The following is a 17,548-nucleotide window of genomic DNA, read 5'->3' as shown; positions in this document are numbered from 1 at the left end:
ACCCCCTTTTCTCTCATTTTTTCCTCTCTACGCCATGCGGTCTGGTTTGAATCTGCCTGCTTCCTTAGTAAATGCTTATTTTTATATCTGGAGAGCATGTTTTAGGGTCAGGAATGATTTGAATCTTACCCACAGGGTCTTTTAAAAAAAAAAAAAGAGAGAGAGAACCCTGACCCTTGTTGTTTTTAAAATTTTATTCTTAAAACCTATATTTACACAGGCAGTATTATATACAGCATTTTTGATGTACGCCTCAACATCTGTAGCAATCTAGTATTCCAAGGGCCGTTTCTGTTCTCTGCAAAACAGCTCTCCTGCAACAAATAAATAAAACAGGGTCATGCATGCACAACTCACAATCCTGTAAATGGTTTAAATTAAATAAACTCACCCAGCACACATGTTCATGCCAGCCACTCCTCACAATGTAATCTGTAATAAAAAGGGCCATCTTGTCCATGATTTGCTGGCTCACCGCAGGGCATAGACGTTTTGTAAGACTTTTTGTAAGCAAACCACCGAACAGAAAAATAGTTAAAAATCTGCCCTTATTGATTTTCCCATCTGCAAATTCTGCAGCCATCACAGATGTGAAATAGTTCTCAATATCTAGCAAACTGTTAGGGTGAAGAGAGTCCATGTGGGGGCTTAGCTCGGCCTCCATTTTAAGTAGCAAGGGGCCTATCCCCACCGCTTCTGGTTTTCCACAGGCCTGCTGAATACACCCCATAGCAAGAGAATAAACATGCCGATATTCCATCTTGCTGCCCGTTTAGGTTCTGATTGGGGAGGATATGTCTGAGCATGTCCCTGACTGGGTATTTTGTATATATTCAACAGCACTCACCAAAAAACAAAGAAAGAAAAACACCACCAAAGAAGATGAGCATAAGGGATGATGAAATGAGCAATCTTCTTGATATCTCTCAAGATATGGGTATGGCTATATTCTACTCTCCCCACCCCCCACCCCTTTTTAGATTGTTTTAAAATGTTAAGAAGATATACAAATGCCTGATTTATATTTGATGTTCTACAGAAACTGTTGTTCAACCCCCTCGGCCTGGGAGAGCCACTTTTTCGCTCTCAAAGAGTTCGGACCCATATCTCATTCCAAAGGATGAGGTTTTCACATCACAGGCTGTTAGAAACAGAGTACCTGGTAAATTACATTTTAAAATTTAAAATAAATTCTAGATGAGTACTGTTTTGAAGGGTTTTTCTGAGTACGATCATCTCTCTCTCTCTCTCTCTTTTTATTGTAGATGGCATAGGGCAGAGAAGTGATGATAACATAGGTAAGAACAGGGTCCCCCCCCAAATCTCTCTGTAATATCTCATTCTAAAATTCAACAAATTGTGTATTATTTCTCTGTGTAAACCGCCCTGAGCCATTTTTTATTATTTATTTATTTATTTTGGAAGGCGGGGGGGGGGTATACAAATAGAATTATTAATAATTATGGTTAATACATGCCTACGTTGTTCACAGTGGACCTGACAAATACCCAGGACGGGTTGCGGAATCTGACTGAGAGTGCTCTAGAGGGTAAAATAGCTTTTATTTTAAAAGCATCCCTGCAAATGTATACGCTGTGTGGAAACCTCAGACTAATTCTATCTAACATGCCCCCCCTTTTTTCCCCTACAGAAGAACCTGAACCAGCCCCCACATGTCTAAGCAGATTGAAGAGAAAAGCAAAGAGTAAGGGTAGGAGAAAGAAAGAATGAAATGTTTTAACTATTTTATTTATGTATAGCTTTTATTGAGAAAACCGTATGATTCCCTTGTCTGCAGATGTAGTATCCCATGAACAGCATCAACCCGGACACATGGCGCCCAGGGACTCCAACGTGGAGGTGCAGCCAGCCTACAAAAAACCCAGAAGGGCTATCCTGGAACCTGGTAAGACATTTCCACACTGCATGACACAAACAGCAACATACTTCAGTAACACACATGTTTGTACCATGCGGGTAAGACATTTCTGCACCGCATGACACAAACACGCTCACACATCATGCACACACCTGTGTGTGATGTTGGGGAGGACCCCCCTTGTCTGCGTGGATTCCTGAAGATGTTCCCTCTACTACCCGACGACAGCTGACCCGGAAGCCCTAGGAGCGGGCAAAACCACAAGACACCCAGAGACCCTTTCAGAAGTCTGGTAAGTCTACCCCCCCCCATGGCACAACACACACACACACACACACACACACACACACACACGTTCAAACCTACTAGCTGTGGGTGATTTACTCCAGACATACATGGTGACCCCCTGCCCCCCCCCCGATCTATCTGTTTCAGAACATGAACCGGGGCTCCGTGATGTCCAAGAGCTGAACTTCCAAGATAACGAGTTCTTGGCCAGCATGGCACGTGTTACAGAACACATAGAGACATTGATAAGGACTAGGGCTGTGGCTTTTGAACGCAAGGCCGAAGCTGAGCAACACCTTGAGCAAGCAAAACGCATCATACGTAAAGAAATGGCCGTGATTAGTGATACTTCACAACAGCTACAATGTCTAAAGACACGTGCAAACCCTGTGTGTGATTTCGTAGACAGAAATAAAAAAGATCAACCATACCCTGTCTGCATACAGGTGGGGGGAGGGTCCGCATCTAGCCACCAGCCAGGAGGGTATAGGAATGCTTCTGATTCTTCAGACGAATTTGAATCATCCGAGGAGTCACCTAGTGGCCCCGGTCCTCAGAATGCTTTTACTGAACAGTGTGAAACCCAGAATGGGTCCTCTTTAAGTGAGGCTTCTGATGTTGGCCCGAATGCCACCCCCAAAGAGCGGGCTACCCACAGTGGAGCTTCTCGAGGAGGCTTGGCGTTCGATGTTGGACCTGCAGCTGGTTCCCAACAGTTCTCTTCTGAAGAAGCAGCAGGCATTTCTGAAGAAACCCCACCTGTGGATCTTCAGTTTATACAGCGTTATAATAGGAGCTATGCACGCTTTAATGGAACTGAAATGTATTACGAATTCAAGTTTGTGAATTTGGACAGAGTACACTCCTTTTGTGATGCGCTATCTGGGATGCATTCTGCTATTCAAAGGGTTCTGGATAATATAAACAACCATATAGAACCAGGGGACTTTGTACAGCTCAGATTGCGAGCGCCAGGGATTTCAAACCCCCTTTACTCAGCAAGGAGACAGGCAGGCCATCTGAACGCTGAGGCATTCCTAAGCGCTATATCTAACCTGCTTCAAAGTTATGCACAAATTTTAGCTGATGGTGTATTAACACTGGCTGTGATTGTCATCACACCCCCACGAGGAGCCGGTCGCAGGCATATAAAATCAATACCCTATAGCAGCATTATACAGAAAAAGAGGCTGCATCTGATAGATGTCCCCATGCCTAACACAGCCCTCTGTTTTGCAGCGAGTCTCATGGCTGTTCTAGATTTGAGAGCCACCGCTACACAGATAAAAGAGGGAGCAAAAAAGTTGTACCAGGATCTTGGGTGGAGTGAGCAGAAACAAGTGTCTTTTGCAGACGTGGAAATCGTAGAGACACATATGAAGGTCAATATTGTTGTTGTGCAATGGGGAACTTCTGGATGGAGTATTTTAAAAACTCCTGAACAGAAGTACCTCAAAACCTGTTTTCTGTTACTTCATAAGGATCATTATTATGAGGTTAAGAACATCAAAGGGCTTTTTGGGACCAGAAATTTTTGTTATGTCTGCTACACGCCCTACAGACACACACACGACTGTTTGATGAGGTGCCACCGCTGTTTAGAGGCTGGCTGTGTAAAACATGTGGGGCGTGTAATCAGATGCCCCAAATGCAAGATGCAGTGTAGATCACATGAGTGTCTAGGAAAGCATATGAAGCTCGCCGCCATGGGGCGGGTAGAATGCATCCCGCGTGACCTATGTGAAAAGTGCTTCCGCTATGTCGAGGCGGGTCATGAAGCTGAACGCGTCTGTAGGGGAAAGCAGTGCCATGTATGTTATGAGTACCTTTCCCCCGGGGTAGAACACGCGTGTTACATTCCACGTCTACAGTACCCCGAGATATCAGTAAAATATGTGTTTTATGACTGCGAATGCAGGCAGGAGGATGGGATCCACGTCCCAAACTATATTTATGCCAGGGCCTTTGATGGGGAGACTGTGGAGCCTGCTAAAGCATATCAAGAGAAGCAGAAAGATTGGGAGAAGTGGGGGCCCCAAGGGGATTATTGGGAATTTAAGGGAGATAAATGTCTGAATGACTTTGTATTATGTTTTACATCAGATAATAAGTTTATGGGGTGCACTTTTCTGGCTCACAACTCGCGGAGCTATGATGGCATTTTGATACTGAGAGAGCTAATCAATGAAGGCCTCGATGTAGAGCTGCTCACACAGGGGGGAAAACTACTGTGTATAACAGTTACAAAAAATGACATAAAATTTATAGATTCCCTATGCCACCTACCCATGGCTCTAGCAAAACTCCCCAAAGCTATGGGTTTTCAGGGCTGCAAGGGCTATTTCCCACATTTCTTTAATAAAAAAGAAAATGAGAGTTATGTTGGGAATATGCCAGACCCCCAGGACTATGGTGTGGATGCTATGAAGCCTGCAGATAGGGAAGACTTCATGAAGTGGTATGAGGAAAACAAATCAAAAATGTTTGATATGCAGAAGGAATTGGCCTATTACTGTCAGAAAGATGTAGACATCCTGATGCAGGCCTGTACAAAATATAGACATGAATTGGTTGAGATGACATGGGATGTCGTTGATAAACCTATGGGGAGGGAAAATGCCAGGGTTCTTGTGGGTATCGACCCCTTCCAATACCCTACGCTTGCTAGTGTGTGCTTAAGAATGTACCGCTACAAGTATCTGAAAGATGAAGAGATCGCCATACCGGCCCCAGATAACTACCATCATCAGTGCAAAAGTTTCTCAACTATGTCCATTCAATGGTTGGAATACATAGCCCACAGGGAAAACATACATATTCAACACGCTTTGAAAGGGGGTGAGTTTAAGGTTGATATTCCTCAGGAGCTTCAGGAGGCGTCGGGGGGTGTTAAGGCATATTATTTAGATGGTTATTCTGTGAATGGGGGAAAGAAATGTGCTTTTGAATTTAATGGCTGCTTTTATCACGGGTGTGTAACCTGTTATTCAGCACACAAACAGCACCCCATGTTGTCGGAAACCTATGGTTTTCTCTACAATGCTAGTGAGAGGAAAGCAGATGTCTTAAAACCCTTGGGGTTTGAAGTCCGTTGTATATGGGAGCATGAGTGGCGTGACATGGTCAAGGGGGATCAGAAGGTGGTAGATTTTCTGAAGCAGCAGGGATTTCCAGAACCTCTGGAACCTAGAGATGCGTTGTTTGGGGGCAGGACAGGCTGTGTGCGTCTGTATTATGAGGCAAAGGAGGGAGAACAGATTCACTAGTCAGATTTTACCTCTCTCTATCCTTTTATCATGCGAAATCGCCAGTTTCCCATAGGACACCCTAAAGTAATTTATGACGATTTTAGACCACTCTCTGAATCTTTTGGAATTGCCAAGGTGAAGGTATACCCACCACGCCGTCTCTTTTTCCCTGTCCTCCCTGTCAAAGTGAACGGGAAGCTCATGTTTCCGCTGTGCAGTCTCTGTGCAGACTCACAGCAGTTGGAGCAATGCAGGCACAATGATGAGGAAAGGGCTTTAGTGGGTACATGGTGCACTGTAGAATTGAATGTTGCTGTGGCTAAAGGTTACAGGGTGGCACAGATCTATGAGGTTTGGCATTTTGAAAGGAGTTCTGGCAGCCTCTTTTCAGAGTACGTCAAAACATTTCTCAGGCAGAAGCAAGAGGCTTCGGGCTACCCAGCAGAGTATGTCAGCAGGGAGGATAGGGAGAAATACATTGCTGAGTATTATAAGAAAGAAGGTGTGTGTTTACGCCCCGAGATGATTGAATCAAATCCTGCTAAACGCCAGATAGCCAAGCTTTTCTTAAATTCCTTGTGGGGGAAATTTGCTCAGAGGTCAAACCTTCCTAGGACATCCATAGTAAAAAGCCCTAATGAGCTTTCCCAATACCTCTTTTCAGATAGCTATGAGGTCTCTATGTGTGAATTCCTTGATGATGATGATACATGTTGTGTGTCTTGGAAAGATGCAAAAGAACGTATAGTTCTGCCAGGTCACACAAATGTTTTTCTGGCCTGCTTTACAACCGCCTATGCACGCCTGCATTTCTACTCTATCATGGAGAAGCTGGGGGAACGGTGCCTGTACCATGACACAGATTCTGTGATCTATGTGTCTCGTGAGGGGGAGTACAACCCACCCCTTGGAAACTTTTTAGGGGAGCTGACAAACAAACTACCGGCAGACCAGTACATAACAGGGTTTGTGAGCACAGGTCCTAAATCTTACGGCTACAAGCTGTCAGGGGGTAAATCGTGTATTAAAGTCAAGGGAATTACTCTGAACTTTTCTAATTGTCAAAAAATTAATTTTGACAGTCTGAAAAATCTGGTTTTTGCCTACGTTTTGGACCAGAACCCAACACGTGAGATTGTGGTAGAGCAGAATGGCATCGTTAGAAATAAGAGGAGATGGGAGATAGAAACACGTCTTTTGAGGAAGACACAGAGAGTGGCGTTTGATAAGCGCGTCATCATTGAGGGTTTTAAGACTATACCCTACGGGTATTAAAATGGATGTTCGATGGCAACACCCCTTCTCCGCTATCCTTGCGGGACCAAGCAATAGTGGAAAAACGTTTTTCCTTAAAAAAATGCTGGACAATACACACAGTGTGCTATCTGTGATGCCTGAAAAAATCGTATGGTGTTACTCTTGTTGGCAACCTTTGTACAAACAATTGCTCTGTAAATACCCTATGATAAAATTTGTAGAAGGTATGCCTGAGAAAATTGATGATGATGACTTGTTACCCCCCAATAAAATCTGTTTTCTTGTTCTGGATGACCTGATGAGTGCTTCATCTGACAGCCAGCAAATTGAACGCGCTTTCACTGAGTTTGTTCACCACAGGAATCTGAGCGTTTTTCTCATCACACAGAATGTTTTCTACAAAGGAAAAGCGGCCCGCACCATAAGCCTTAATGCCAAGTATATGGTGCTCTTTAAAAACCCAAGGGATAAATTACAGATCATTAATTTGGCGCGTCAGATTTTCCCCGGGGATGTCAAGTATTTCACAGAGGCCTACCACGATGCCACACGGGAGCCTTATGGTTATCTAGTTGTGGATTTAAACCCTAGAACTCCTGAGGATTATAGGGTCAGAACGGGTCTTTTCCCTCCCAAATGGCCTGTCGTGTACATCAAGAAAAAATCAAAGGGGGGATACAAAAGGGGGTCACACTGATGCTTTCACAGGTATTCCTGTTACCCCACTGCTCTGAGAGCCATGTCTACCCGCGTGAAGAGAAACTTAGCCCTCTTAAAACTCCTTATTAATGCCTCTCCACAGCAGAGGAAAGCCATACTATGTGCAGCTTCTGATGATTTAATATCAGCCATATCCGAGATTGCCCTAAACACCTTAAAAGGAAATATTCCATTGTCTCCGCACCAGATGCGTGTGCTAAGAAAAAAGCGTGGATTAATTAAAAAACTGAGTAACAAGCGCGTATCTCTGAGAAAGAAGAAGCTTTTGCTCAAGCAGTCTGGAGGGTTTCTTGCGCCGCTGTTAGGAATTGCAATTCCTCTGATAACAAGCCTTTTAACCAAACAATAATGGAGTATGCGGAAAAGATGTACATGGTCCCCAAACACCAGTTAGATCTGCTAAAAGGGAACCCTCCTAAGGAGGAAAACATCAGAGCTGCTACAATCTACGCTTTAGACACTGAAATGCAAGGTGTTCTTCAGAGGTCTGACTTAACAGAATATGAAAAGGCTAAACTTTATGAGGGCCTACTTCAAAAATATTTAACACATGTGAGAATGGGTGATACCGAAAAGGGAAGACTAAACCTGTTCCTACCACAGCCTGAGATGCCAGCTGCTGAAGCTACACACAGCTCTGATCCCTCCTTTCAGGAAATCTTGGACACTCTCCCTGTGCGTTCTAGGAACTCGGCAAAGATTTTGTTAAACAAGCTGAGGCAGAATGCTGCAGTTACAGTGTGGGATGAGCGGGGGCGTTTTGTCTATAAGGGGACGGCTGTTGACGGTTCCAACATGGTGGATCTGATCAAGGCATTCACTCAAGTTCATACCCTGCGTTCCAAACGCTTCCCTAAAGGCTGGGATTTGTTCATGAACGGTTTGGCAGAGTTAAATGTGCCTACCTCTGTGGCAGGAAACCAGACCAGTAGGGAGTTTTTGGAGCATATGGAGAATCCTACCCCTGCAGCTAGCCCTCTAACCTTAACACCTACACCCAGGACTTCTAAAATACCCATGAGAACTCACTGGCTCCAATTGTAACCTGCTACATAGATATTAAAACATGTAAAAGTGTCAAATAAATTTTCTCTCTGAAATATATTTTACAGGGTGGTAGTTGCTGCTTTGCGGGTAAGAATGATACAAGCACACACACGTATACTTTTTAAAGACTCAAGGCTTACTTTATTGTTCTGTGAAAATCAGTACAAGATCCACAACCTTGCGTGTTTTGAAAACAATTTGCGACATGCCTAGGCATGCATTTCTTTTTCTTAACATACAGTTCGACCATCTGGTCATTTCTTTCTAAATCCCCAGAATACAATTCTTGAATCTGCTTAAATGTTAATCCCCTACCCCTCTGCAGTAGAAAGAACAAACAGTGGTAGCCGCAGGTCACAGAGTCGTGAGCTTGGAGCTGTCGGGGTTGAAAGACAGTCTTAGAGGCATTTTTTCTTTAAAAATTCATTATCGCTTTGGGAAAACGTGGGTGATTTGGGGGGTGTCCATAAGAATAAAAAAACTCTGCCTGGTTGTCTTCTGGCAGGTAGATGGCTAACCAATGTTCTCCCGGGAATTTATGGGGGTGTGTGTTCACTACTAATCCCACAGGTCTTTGTAGCAGTCTCTTTCTAGGCAAGCAGTCACTAGGGAAAACTCCAAAGAACGTCTTTCGGGTGCAGGGGCTGGCAGACAGTACGCGTGTTAATTGTATGCTATCCATATTACATATAGTCGAACAGTACATCCCGTCTGTGGTTTATCTCGATGAGATTGTCAAATACCGCATACACAATCATGTTAATGGTCAGTTGAAGCGGTCTGGCAAAACGTATCTCGGCCCTCAGATTCCCTGTCTTAATCAGGGAATAGTGGCTCCCGCATTCTTGGTCGGGTGTTAGATCAAAAGCAAACAGTGTGTAGCCTTTCCCATATTCTTCCCTATTAATGAGCAGGGGTCTGTCTTCTAGATGCTTGCCTGTGACCTGTAGCAACCCCACATACTCACGGATATAGTTACGCGCTGCAAAATCTGGCTGGTAAGGCTTCATAGGGACGGGAGTACTATCCATATAGAGGCAGGCAAAGTTAATGTCATAATGCTTGAAATTAAAGGGATTTTTGGTATATGAACCACTAAATGCATCGTTATCCACAAAACCAATGATGACAGTTTTTGGCAACTGCCTTAAATACAAATTTTCCTGGTTGCAGACACGGCTTCCAGCGGGGATACTGAATACTTTCATACTCACACGATCCACAGGGTATTTTGCATTGGCTGTGAGCAACGCCTCCGCATGTGCTAACCACACAGAAGGGTTCAGGGAACATTTCTTGATAAAGAGGGATGCCGATAGTATTTGCAGCTTGTAGCGGGGGTTAGCTCCACCTGCCATCAGACAGAACGTGTCCTTGTTGCGCGTTAGTTTAATTTTCACATCTACACCGTTTAAAAGCAGTTTTTCTTGAAACATAATATCTGTGTGTAGATGCCCCATTAGGTCCACCTTCCGACTTTCAGATGTGAACGCTGCTCTGTCTAAAAATCCTAAATTCTGCCCATCTAAAGCTGTTATCTCGTGAAAGCCCGGGGCATCCTTATAAAATAATCCTGCTGAAAACTGTGTAGATAGAGTGGCCTCACTGTAATTCATCATCGCTTCAATGAAAGCCCTGTAGGGGTAGGTGCTACTGCTCTGACTGACAAGACGGTCTCCCAGGGTCACATCCACCTGGCTAAACATGGCTGCTAGTGGGTAGTTCACAAACCCCACAGCAGAGTCCTGTGCCAAGTTGGTCCCATCCTCCTTGACAATTTTACAACACACATATAAAAGCGTGTTATTCAAATCCAGGTAAAAATCTCCAGACCCCGCAATGAAAAAGTCCAGAGGGGCTGTGTCTGTCAGGGCTCTAAGCGGTGGAACCTCGACATATACGCTTCTCTCAATACTTGTTTGTGTTGGTGCGATTTGGAAAAGGTCCAGTTCCGATTTCATGCATTCTTCGGAGCTGCAATGTATAAAAGCCATTATGACTTAAAAGATGTCACCGGAAGCACGTTTCCTCTTCCCCTTGGGATGCCTTCGATGCTTCTGAGGCTTTTTCAGGTTCACCCCTTTTCTTTTAAGAGGTTGGGGAGGTCCTGATAGCTGCACACGTGCTGCTTTTCATTTTCTTTTGATATACATCAGTCCTGACCCCCCTTGTGAGGAAGAAGCTTGATCCATCCTGTTCAGAACTGCTTGGGAGGCATGGCCCACTACATCTTTGGCAATCCCTCGCGCTGCTGTTTTGATGTGTGGCCTAATGATTTCCAGCCCCCGCCTCAAAAGAGGTACAGCTTTCCTGAAAAGGATCCTAAATATACCCCCAATTCCAGCCCCATACATGACAGGGGCCCCCATGAAGCCAGGAAGAGCGCTTCCGGCTTGGGCCCTGTAATAGTTCTTGTAAAGGGCGGGGTCGCCATAAGTTTTCAGAATTGGCATTTTTTCTTTCCCCTTAAAGTTGTAGGCCTCTTCTGGGGCGAAAGTGTAGCTTCACAATAACCTTGCCAAAACGGAATGGCACACATTTGTCCTGATCCGTCTTTATCTGGACCGCGATCGTATCAATATACGATCAAGAGCCCCTGGTGGCGCAGTGGTAAAACTGCCGCCCTGTAACCAGAAGGTTACAAGTTCGATCCTGACCAGGGGCTCAAGGTTGACTCAGCCTTCCATCCTTCCGAGGTCGGTAAAATGAGTACCCAGAATGTTGGGGGCAATATGCTAAATCATTGTAAACCGCTTAGAGAACTCTGGCTATAAAGCGGTATATAAATGTAAGTGCTATTGCTATTGCTAATATGGTGCTTGCTGACAGAGATGTAGTGTGGCTTATCATAAACAATGTTAACACATTCACCGTTCAGGCCCTTCACGGTGATACTTCGCAAAAGGGGTACATGGTGGTCTCCCACGATCTGATACTCTACAATGTCTGTATAAACAAACAGAGTGTTGAACCCCCCTGTTATATCTGCAGGAAAAGGGAAACCTTTGCCTGCTGTATCATGAACAAACAGAGTTTTGACCCCACTGGCTATGCTTGATGGGTAAGACAGCTCTTTTGGGTGTGTGTCAGGGAGGAGTCCTAATATGTGTGCTAATTCTGCCCTGGCAGAAAAGGTGTATGCATTGTTAGGACTCATAATTTGTATATATCTAGTAACAGAGTCATAAAGCAGGGTAGTCCCTTCTAGAGCCTTCTGGGTGCTGGTGATTTCATTCATATCGTGCAGCAAATCGTTTATGCTGGAGTAATATCCCTTTCGTAAGTAGAAGGTCCATTTCTTTAACCCCTTGCTATATTGAAAGGGGTTGTCTGTCGTGATGGTGTCCCATGTGCACGGGTACTGTATCTCTGAGAGCCCCACCTCCCACTCCCCGGGAAGATCCAGTGGCCCAGCTAGTTGGATGGTGAAATCTGAGCTAGCGTTCTGTGGAAAGGCCTTCTTGCTGGCGTTACTAGGGATTGTGATGTAAAAACCCTATCACCCATTGCAGAGGTCTGAAGCAGGTACCCAGCTATTGAACTTGTCAGGCCACCCCACCCACTTCACTAAATGTCGTTTTACTTTGCCACGGCCTTTTGTAGCTAGAATTTTTTCAATCCTGTACAATTTGTCCTCTCCTGCTTTAACTTTCTGTAATTCTTCATGATAGAAGCTCCCAATAACTGGCTCACCCATGTAGTCTTTTACCAGATAGACCGGGCGTTCAGCTTTTCTGATGACTCGGTCCACTATAAACAATTCTGTGGTGTAGTTCTGTTCATAACCTTTCTCAAAAACCCCTTTAATTTTTGAAATCCTGACGTGATCTCCTTTTCTTAACACTGGAGACTTTGCTTTTTTATGGCTACAGCTTCCATAGACTCTTCTCCAAACAGACAGGTCGTTGCTGGTTGTGACATCTACCGGCCTGCATTGTATGGTTCTGTGAAAGCTGTGGTTATAGCTCTTTAGGAGTTGAGGCAGGACATCAATATACCTGAATGTGTTATGAGCAGTAAAATACCTCCACATACGTGTTTTCAAGGTTCGGTTCAGTCTCTCCACAAGAGCAGCTTTGACATCGTTGTTGGTGACAAAGTGGTGAATACCTCACCAGCTTGCCAGTTTCCGCATTGGGGTCTGGTTTTTCAGGCTTTGTAACCACAAGGCCATCCAAGGTTTCCTCCTCCTCACCGCTTTCAGATGATGAAGTAAAGCACACAGCCCTACAGTAATCGGACCATGGATCGGTGGGGCTTGGGGTCAGGCAGTCACAGGATGACCAGTCTTCGCTCGATCTGCAGCACTTACGCTCGCAATAGACGACCCTTGACCGGGATGACAAGTAAGATTCGCACCCGCACTCATCTGAATAAGTATACTCTCCACATGAGCTATCACAACACCTCTCGTCGCACCAATCAAATTGGGGTCTGCTCTTCACCCATTTTCTCTTCTTCCTAAGCCGCTTTTGTTTCACAGGCTCTTCTGTTTCAGAATCTGAGGAACACACGTTTCCCACTTTGGAGATGGTAGTTGGAGGCTCTTCATCTCCAGTTTCCATGGTGGTTAGAAGGCTGGTGTCACAGCGCCCGCAATCACATTCTAGTCTACCACCCTCATCCGAGGGCCCTGCTGCAAAGTTAGTCTCTGGAACCTCACCAGCAATAAGATCAGCCCTCTGAGGGGTTTTCATACCCATAGGAGGGAAGGACAGACTCCGCGCTTGTATAGGCTTAATCTTCGTGGGTGCCTGTGGCGATGATAGGTCTGTGGCACGCGGTGGAGTCCTAGCGTCAGCCATCGTCTCTGTACAGCTGTAAAATGGCTTCCCTCTAAACGCACCACCCCTAACCCTGTTCGTAGAGGGGTCACTTGACCCCGTTTCACCCAATAAAGTTACACAAAATGGCCACCCGACCATTATCACGCCTGCGCACTCGGTCCTTTCCAGACCCTGAAACCTGTTCCTATTGGTCCAGGGTGGCTAGGTGTGTTCGTAGAGGGGTCACTTGTCCACCTTCGGACATGTCTGGACATATTCTGGGGTAGGGGTGGTAGGGTGGGTGCCAGACTTCCGGGGTGATGGCATACCCCTACTTCTGACCCTTTCCGACCACGTGGGGACTCCTCTGGGCCTTTTCGCCCAATAAAGTTGCACAAAAAGGCCGCCCGACCATTATCACACCCGCTCACTCGGGCCTCTCCGGAGCCTGAAACCTGTTCCTATTGGTCAAGGCTGACTAGGCGTGTTCGTAGAGGGGTCACTTGTCCACCTTCGGACATGTCTGGACATATTCTGGGGTAGGGGTGGTAGGGTGGGTGCCAGATTTCCGGGGTGAGGGCGTACCCCTACTTCTGACCCTTTCCGACCACGAGGGGCCTCCTCTGAGCCTTTTTGCCCAATAAAGTTGCACAAAATGGCCGCCTGACCATTATTACACCCGCTCACTCGGGCCTCTCCGGAGCCTGAAACCTGTTCCTATTGGTCCAGGCTGACTAGGCGTGTTCGTAGAGGGGTCACTTGTCCACCTTCGGACATGTCTGGACATATTCTGGGGTAGGGGTAGTAGGGTGGGTGCCAGATTTCCGGGGTGAGGGCATACCCCTACTTCTGACCCTTTCCGACCACGAGGGGCCTCCTCTGCGCCTTTTCGCCCAATAAAGTTGCACAAAATGGCCGCCCGACCATTATCACACCCGCTCACTCGGGCCTCTCTGGAGCCTGAAACTGTTCCTATTGGTCCAGGCTGACTAGGCGTGTTCGTAGAGGGGTCACATGCCCACCTTCGGACATGTCTGGACATATTCTGGGGTAGCCGTGTTAGGGTAGGTGCCAGACTTCTGGGGGTAACGGCGTCCCCCACTTCTGACCCTTTCCTGTCACGTGGAGGTCTCCTCAGCACCTTCTGATGACGAATTTCTGGTGACGTAAGCGCATTTTGACAGCTGCAAGCCCCTGCCCCCGTGACGTCACTGTGATGTCATCCTCCAGCCACGTGCTTTTGTTTGTAAACAAAACCACATGGTTTTTGACAGCAGGTATGCCCCTATACTACTGTGGATCTTTCAGCTGAATGAGAGAAGCTGTTGGCTGGAGACAAGAGCTTTTGGATCAAGCATGCAGTTTGCTCAGAGCACGGCTGAGAGTCAGAGCACCATGGCTGGGGAAGTCTTGACTTCTCACTGCGCAGTGGAAGTCACAGACAGTTCCTGTCCATGGACAGAGTTCCTGCCTGTAGCTCCGCGGCTTGGGCAGAAAACACTTGGATTGCTCAGGAGCAGATCTTGCTTGTAGGCACAAGACTGCCTGTAGGCAATAGACTGCTAGTTCTCTGTCCAGTAAGCCTGTTCTTTATAGTTGTATTTTCCTTTGATCTCTCATAGAGTCTATTCAAATCTCCTCATCTTTTCCTGGGTCCCCAAAAAGGTGACAACTTGCTGTTACCTTCTGGATATCATCTTTTAATTATTCAGCCAGTCCAGAGAGATCTCAAGCTCATCTTCTGTTAGCTGCTCTCTTGAGGAGGGGACATTGCCCAAATCAAATCTGCATCTCTGAGTTGCAAATGGGCCCCTTCTCTTGTCCCAGATTTGCTAGCCTGATCCCAAAAGGTGTTAAAGGTCAGGAGTTAGTGAGAGAATTAGTTCTATTTGTGTGAGACAGCAATGACATTATTTCTTGTGTACCTCTATCTAGTGTGTCATTATAACAAGAGAATATTTAAAGTAACATAAAAAGGGGTACATGTGTGAGACAAGTTAATCAATACATTTGACTGAGACAGAAGCATCCTGTCAGTGAGGAAAAGGGATAATTTCAGCAGTGTGAGACTGGTCATTAAGCCTGACCCATTGAGTCTCTTGTGAGTTCCACAAACACTGATAACCAATGCTAGATTACCCCTGCCTTTACAAATCATTTACCGGGCAGTCATGAGATCTGGGCATCATGTTCACCTCAAGTTCAGGCATTTAATTGAACTCTTAATATAAAATGAAATCAGACACAGGCCTGAATTCCATAGACTTTTGGGTTGGTACCTCTGAGTCTAAGGTTGGGGTACATGTGCCCCAACACTCCAGGGGGTGTTGAGTGGGTAGTTTACCACTCCACCAGATCTATGAGGCAATTAGAAAGGGCTAAGGCTTCTCTTACAAGGTAAAACCATGAGGGGGGCCAGGGGTGTAAGGTGGCTGGAGTGGGCCCAGAGACAACATTTTGAAATGGGCCCCTCACTGATACACACACACACACACACATACTTCACAATAGATAGTCATGTGACTTGCCTCTGGGGCGCCCCTCGAGGCGTGGGGGCCCCCAGGCAGCTGCCTACCCTTGCCTAATAGTAGTTACGCCCCTGAGGGGGGCATATGGACTACAGATGGCTTTCTGGGGTTCTGCACCTTGTCTGCAACTTCATTCCTTTATGTGCTTTATTAAGGCAGCCCCCATTCAATCAAGGAGGGGAGGCTTATTCAGTAATTGGCAGTAGCCTGTGGTGGTGCATGTTTATGAAAATGAATGCAAAATCAAAATATGGTTAAGTTGAGAAGAATACATATATTTAAATATAAAGGTCATAAAAAGGAAATATGCTGGAAGCTAACGATAGCATTTTTAGTTTGTTAAAAATGGAATTTGTGATTTAAGTCTTGTCTTTGAAAAGAGTTGACTATTAAAATGTGCAGTAAATCATGTGTAATTGAAAAAGGGTTGTAATTGTAAACGTAAGTGCAAAAGGTTGTTCTACATCTGAAAGTTGAAGACACTTTCTAGAATTTACAATAAGTTTTTTATTTACTGCCAGGCATGCACACCAATGTAGAAACAGACTTGTATTAAGGTGCATAAACAATGCAGTCACCAAAAGAAACCTGAAAAAGCTTAATATGCAGAGACTGCTTCTATGAGGCTGATGAGTACAGGTGTAATTGATGGATTTCTTTGTGACTTTTCCTGAGAGCTAGCATAGTGTAGTGGTTAGAGTGTTGGACTAGGCCTGGGAAGACCTGAGTTTGAATCCTCATTCAACCATGAATCTCACTGGGTGACTTTGGGCCAGTCATGTATCTCTCGGCCTAACCTACCTCACAGGGCTGTGGTGAGGATAAAAAAACCCCATGCACACCACTCTGAGCTCCTTGGAAGAAGAGCGGGATATAAGTGTAAATATAAATTTTTAAAAATAGGCACATGGATGAACAAAATCTCTCTTCCTATGCTGTTTGCTCTGATTGATTGGAAGGGGAAAGGAGGGGACAGTTTGATTAACATTCCAGAATTGTTCCTAAGTGTACCCCTTATGAATTAATGTATTAGTTTCTCTCTCTTCCTTGCCCTAACCTTGAGATTCCCCAGCGATAGCCCTGCCTGCTCATTTTGTGTATCTTACTCTGAAGATGGAGTGGGTTTTTTGTTTGTTTTATTGCGTGTTGTAGCTGTATGTGCATGTAGGCTGACTTGTGTTTTGGAGGAGGCACAGAGGCTTTAAGGCCCCACTCCGAATGCAGGTGTGCGCACACTGCCTTGAGAGTGGTTAGAGTGCTGGACCAGGACTGGGGAGACCCGAGTTCAAGTCCCCATTCAGCCATGAGACGTGCTGGGTGACTCTGGGCCAGTCACTTCTCTCTCAGCCTAACCTACTCCACAGGGTTGCTGTGAGGAGAAACTGAAGTATGTACACTGCTCTGGGCTCTTTGGAGGAAGAGCGGGATAGAAAAAATGTGAATGCTGCTGCTTGCTGGCAGATAGCAGCTGGCGGGGCGGGGAGGGCAGGGGGGTTGCTAATACACACTGCTGGATTTGGAATGCAATGAACATGCTGATCAGGGAATGTAAGGACTCCATCCAGTCTCCAGTCCCTCTCTGAATAGCTGATAGGTGTGGTGATTCCTGCTTTCTGAAGAAGGCTGTATCTGTGCTGCCTCAGCAATTTGAATCACTGAAAGCATGTAAGGTGCAGTTTTAATGTTCAGTTAGTGCCATCATTTCTTAATTAAAAGATAAACAAGCTTGACTTTTATTTTTGAGGTGATATTCTGGTGAAGTTATCTGAAAGATGAGTGTCAGATATTTGGGGGGGGGGTGGGGCGCAATTTCAG

At 45.5% G+C, this 17,548-nt stretch overlaps 1 protein-coding gene across 2 annotated transcripts; it reads left to right on the top strand.

The window, feature by feature from the left end:
* Nucleotides 1–109: 109 nt before the first annotated feature.
* Nucleotides 110–6,958, top strand: LOC128330202 (uncharacterized). Of its 2 annotated transcripts, none has more exons than XM_053262659.1 (7): nucleotides 110–937; nucleotides 1,040–1,162; nucleotides 1,266–1,298; nucleotides 1,493–1,549; nucleotides 1,652–1,705; nucleotides 1,799–1,906; nucleotides 2,315–6,958. In XM_053262659.1, the coding sequence occupies exons 1-7, from the start codon at nucleotides 805–807 to the stop codon at nucleotides 5,431–5,433; spliced, it is 3,627 nt and encodes a 1,208-aa protein (XP_053118634.1). In that variant the 5' UTR covers nucleotides 110–804; the 3' UTR covers nucleotides 5,434–6,958. The 2 variants fall into 2 exon arrangements, with proteins under 2 accessions (XP_053118634.1, XP_053118633.1); XM_053262658.1 differs by having other exon boundaries at nucleotides 1,652–1,711.
* The last annotated feature ends 10,590 nt before the right edge of the window (nucleotides 6,959–17,548 follow it).

Source organism: Hemicordylus capensis, chromosome 6 (genome assembly GCF_027244095.1).
Source record: "Hemicordylus capensis ecotype Gifberg chromosome 6, rHemCap1.1.pri, whole genome shotgun sequence".
Taxonomy (NCBI): domain Eukaryota; kingdom Metazoa; phylum Chordata; class Lepidosauria; order Squamata; family Cordylidae; genus Hemicordylus; species Hemicordylus capensis.
The sequence above is the reverse complement of the archived record's forward strand: the minus strand, read 5'-3'. Positions and strand labels throughout refer to the sequence as shown.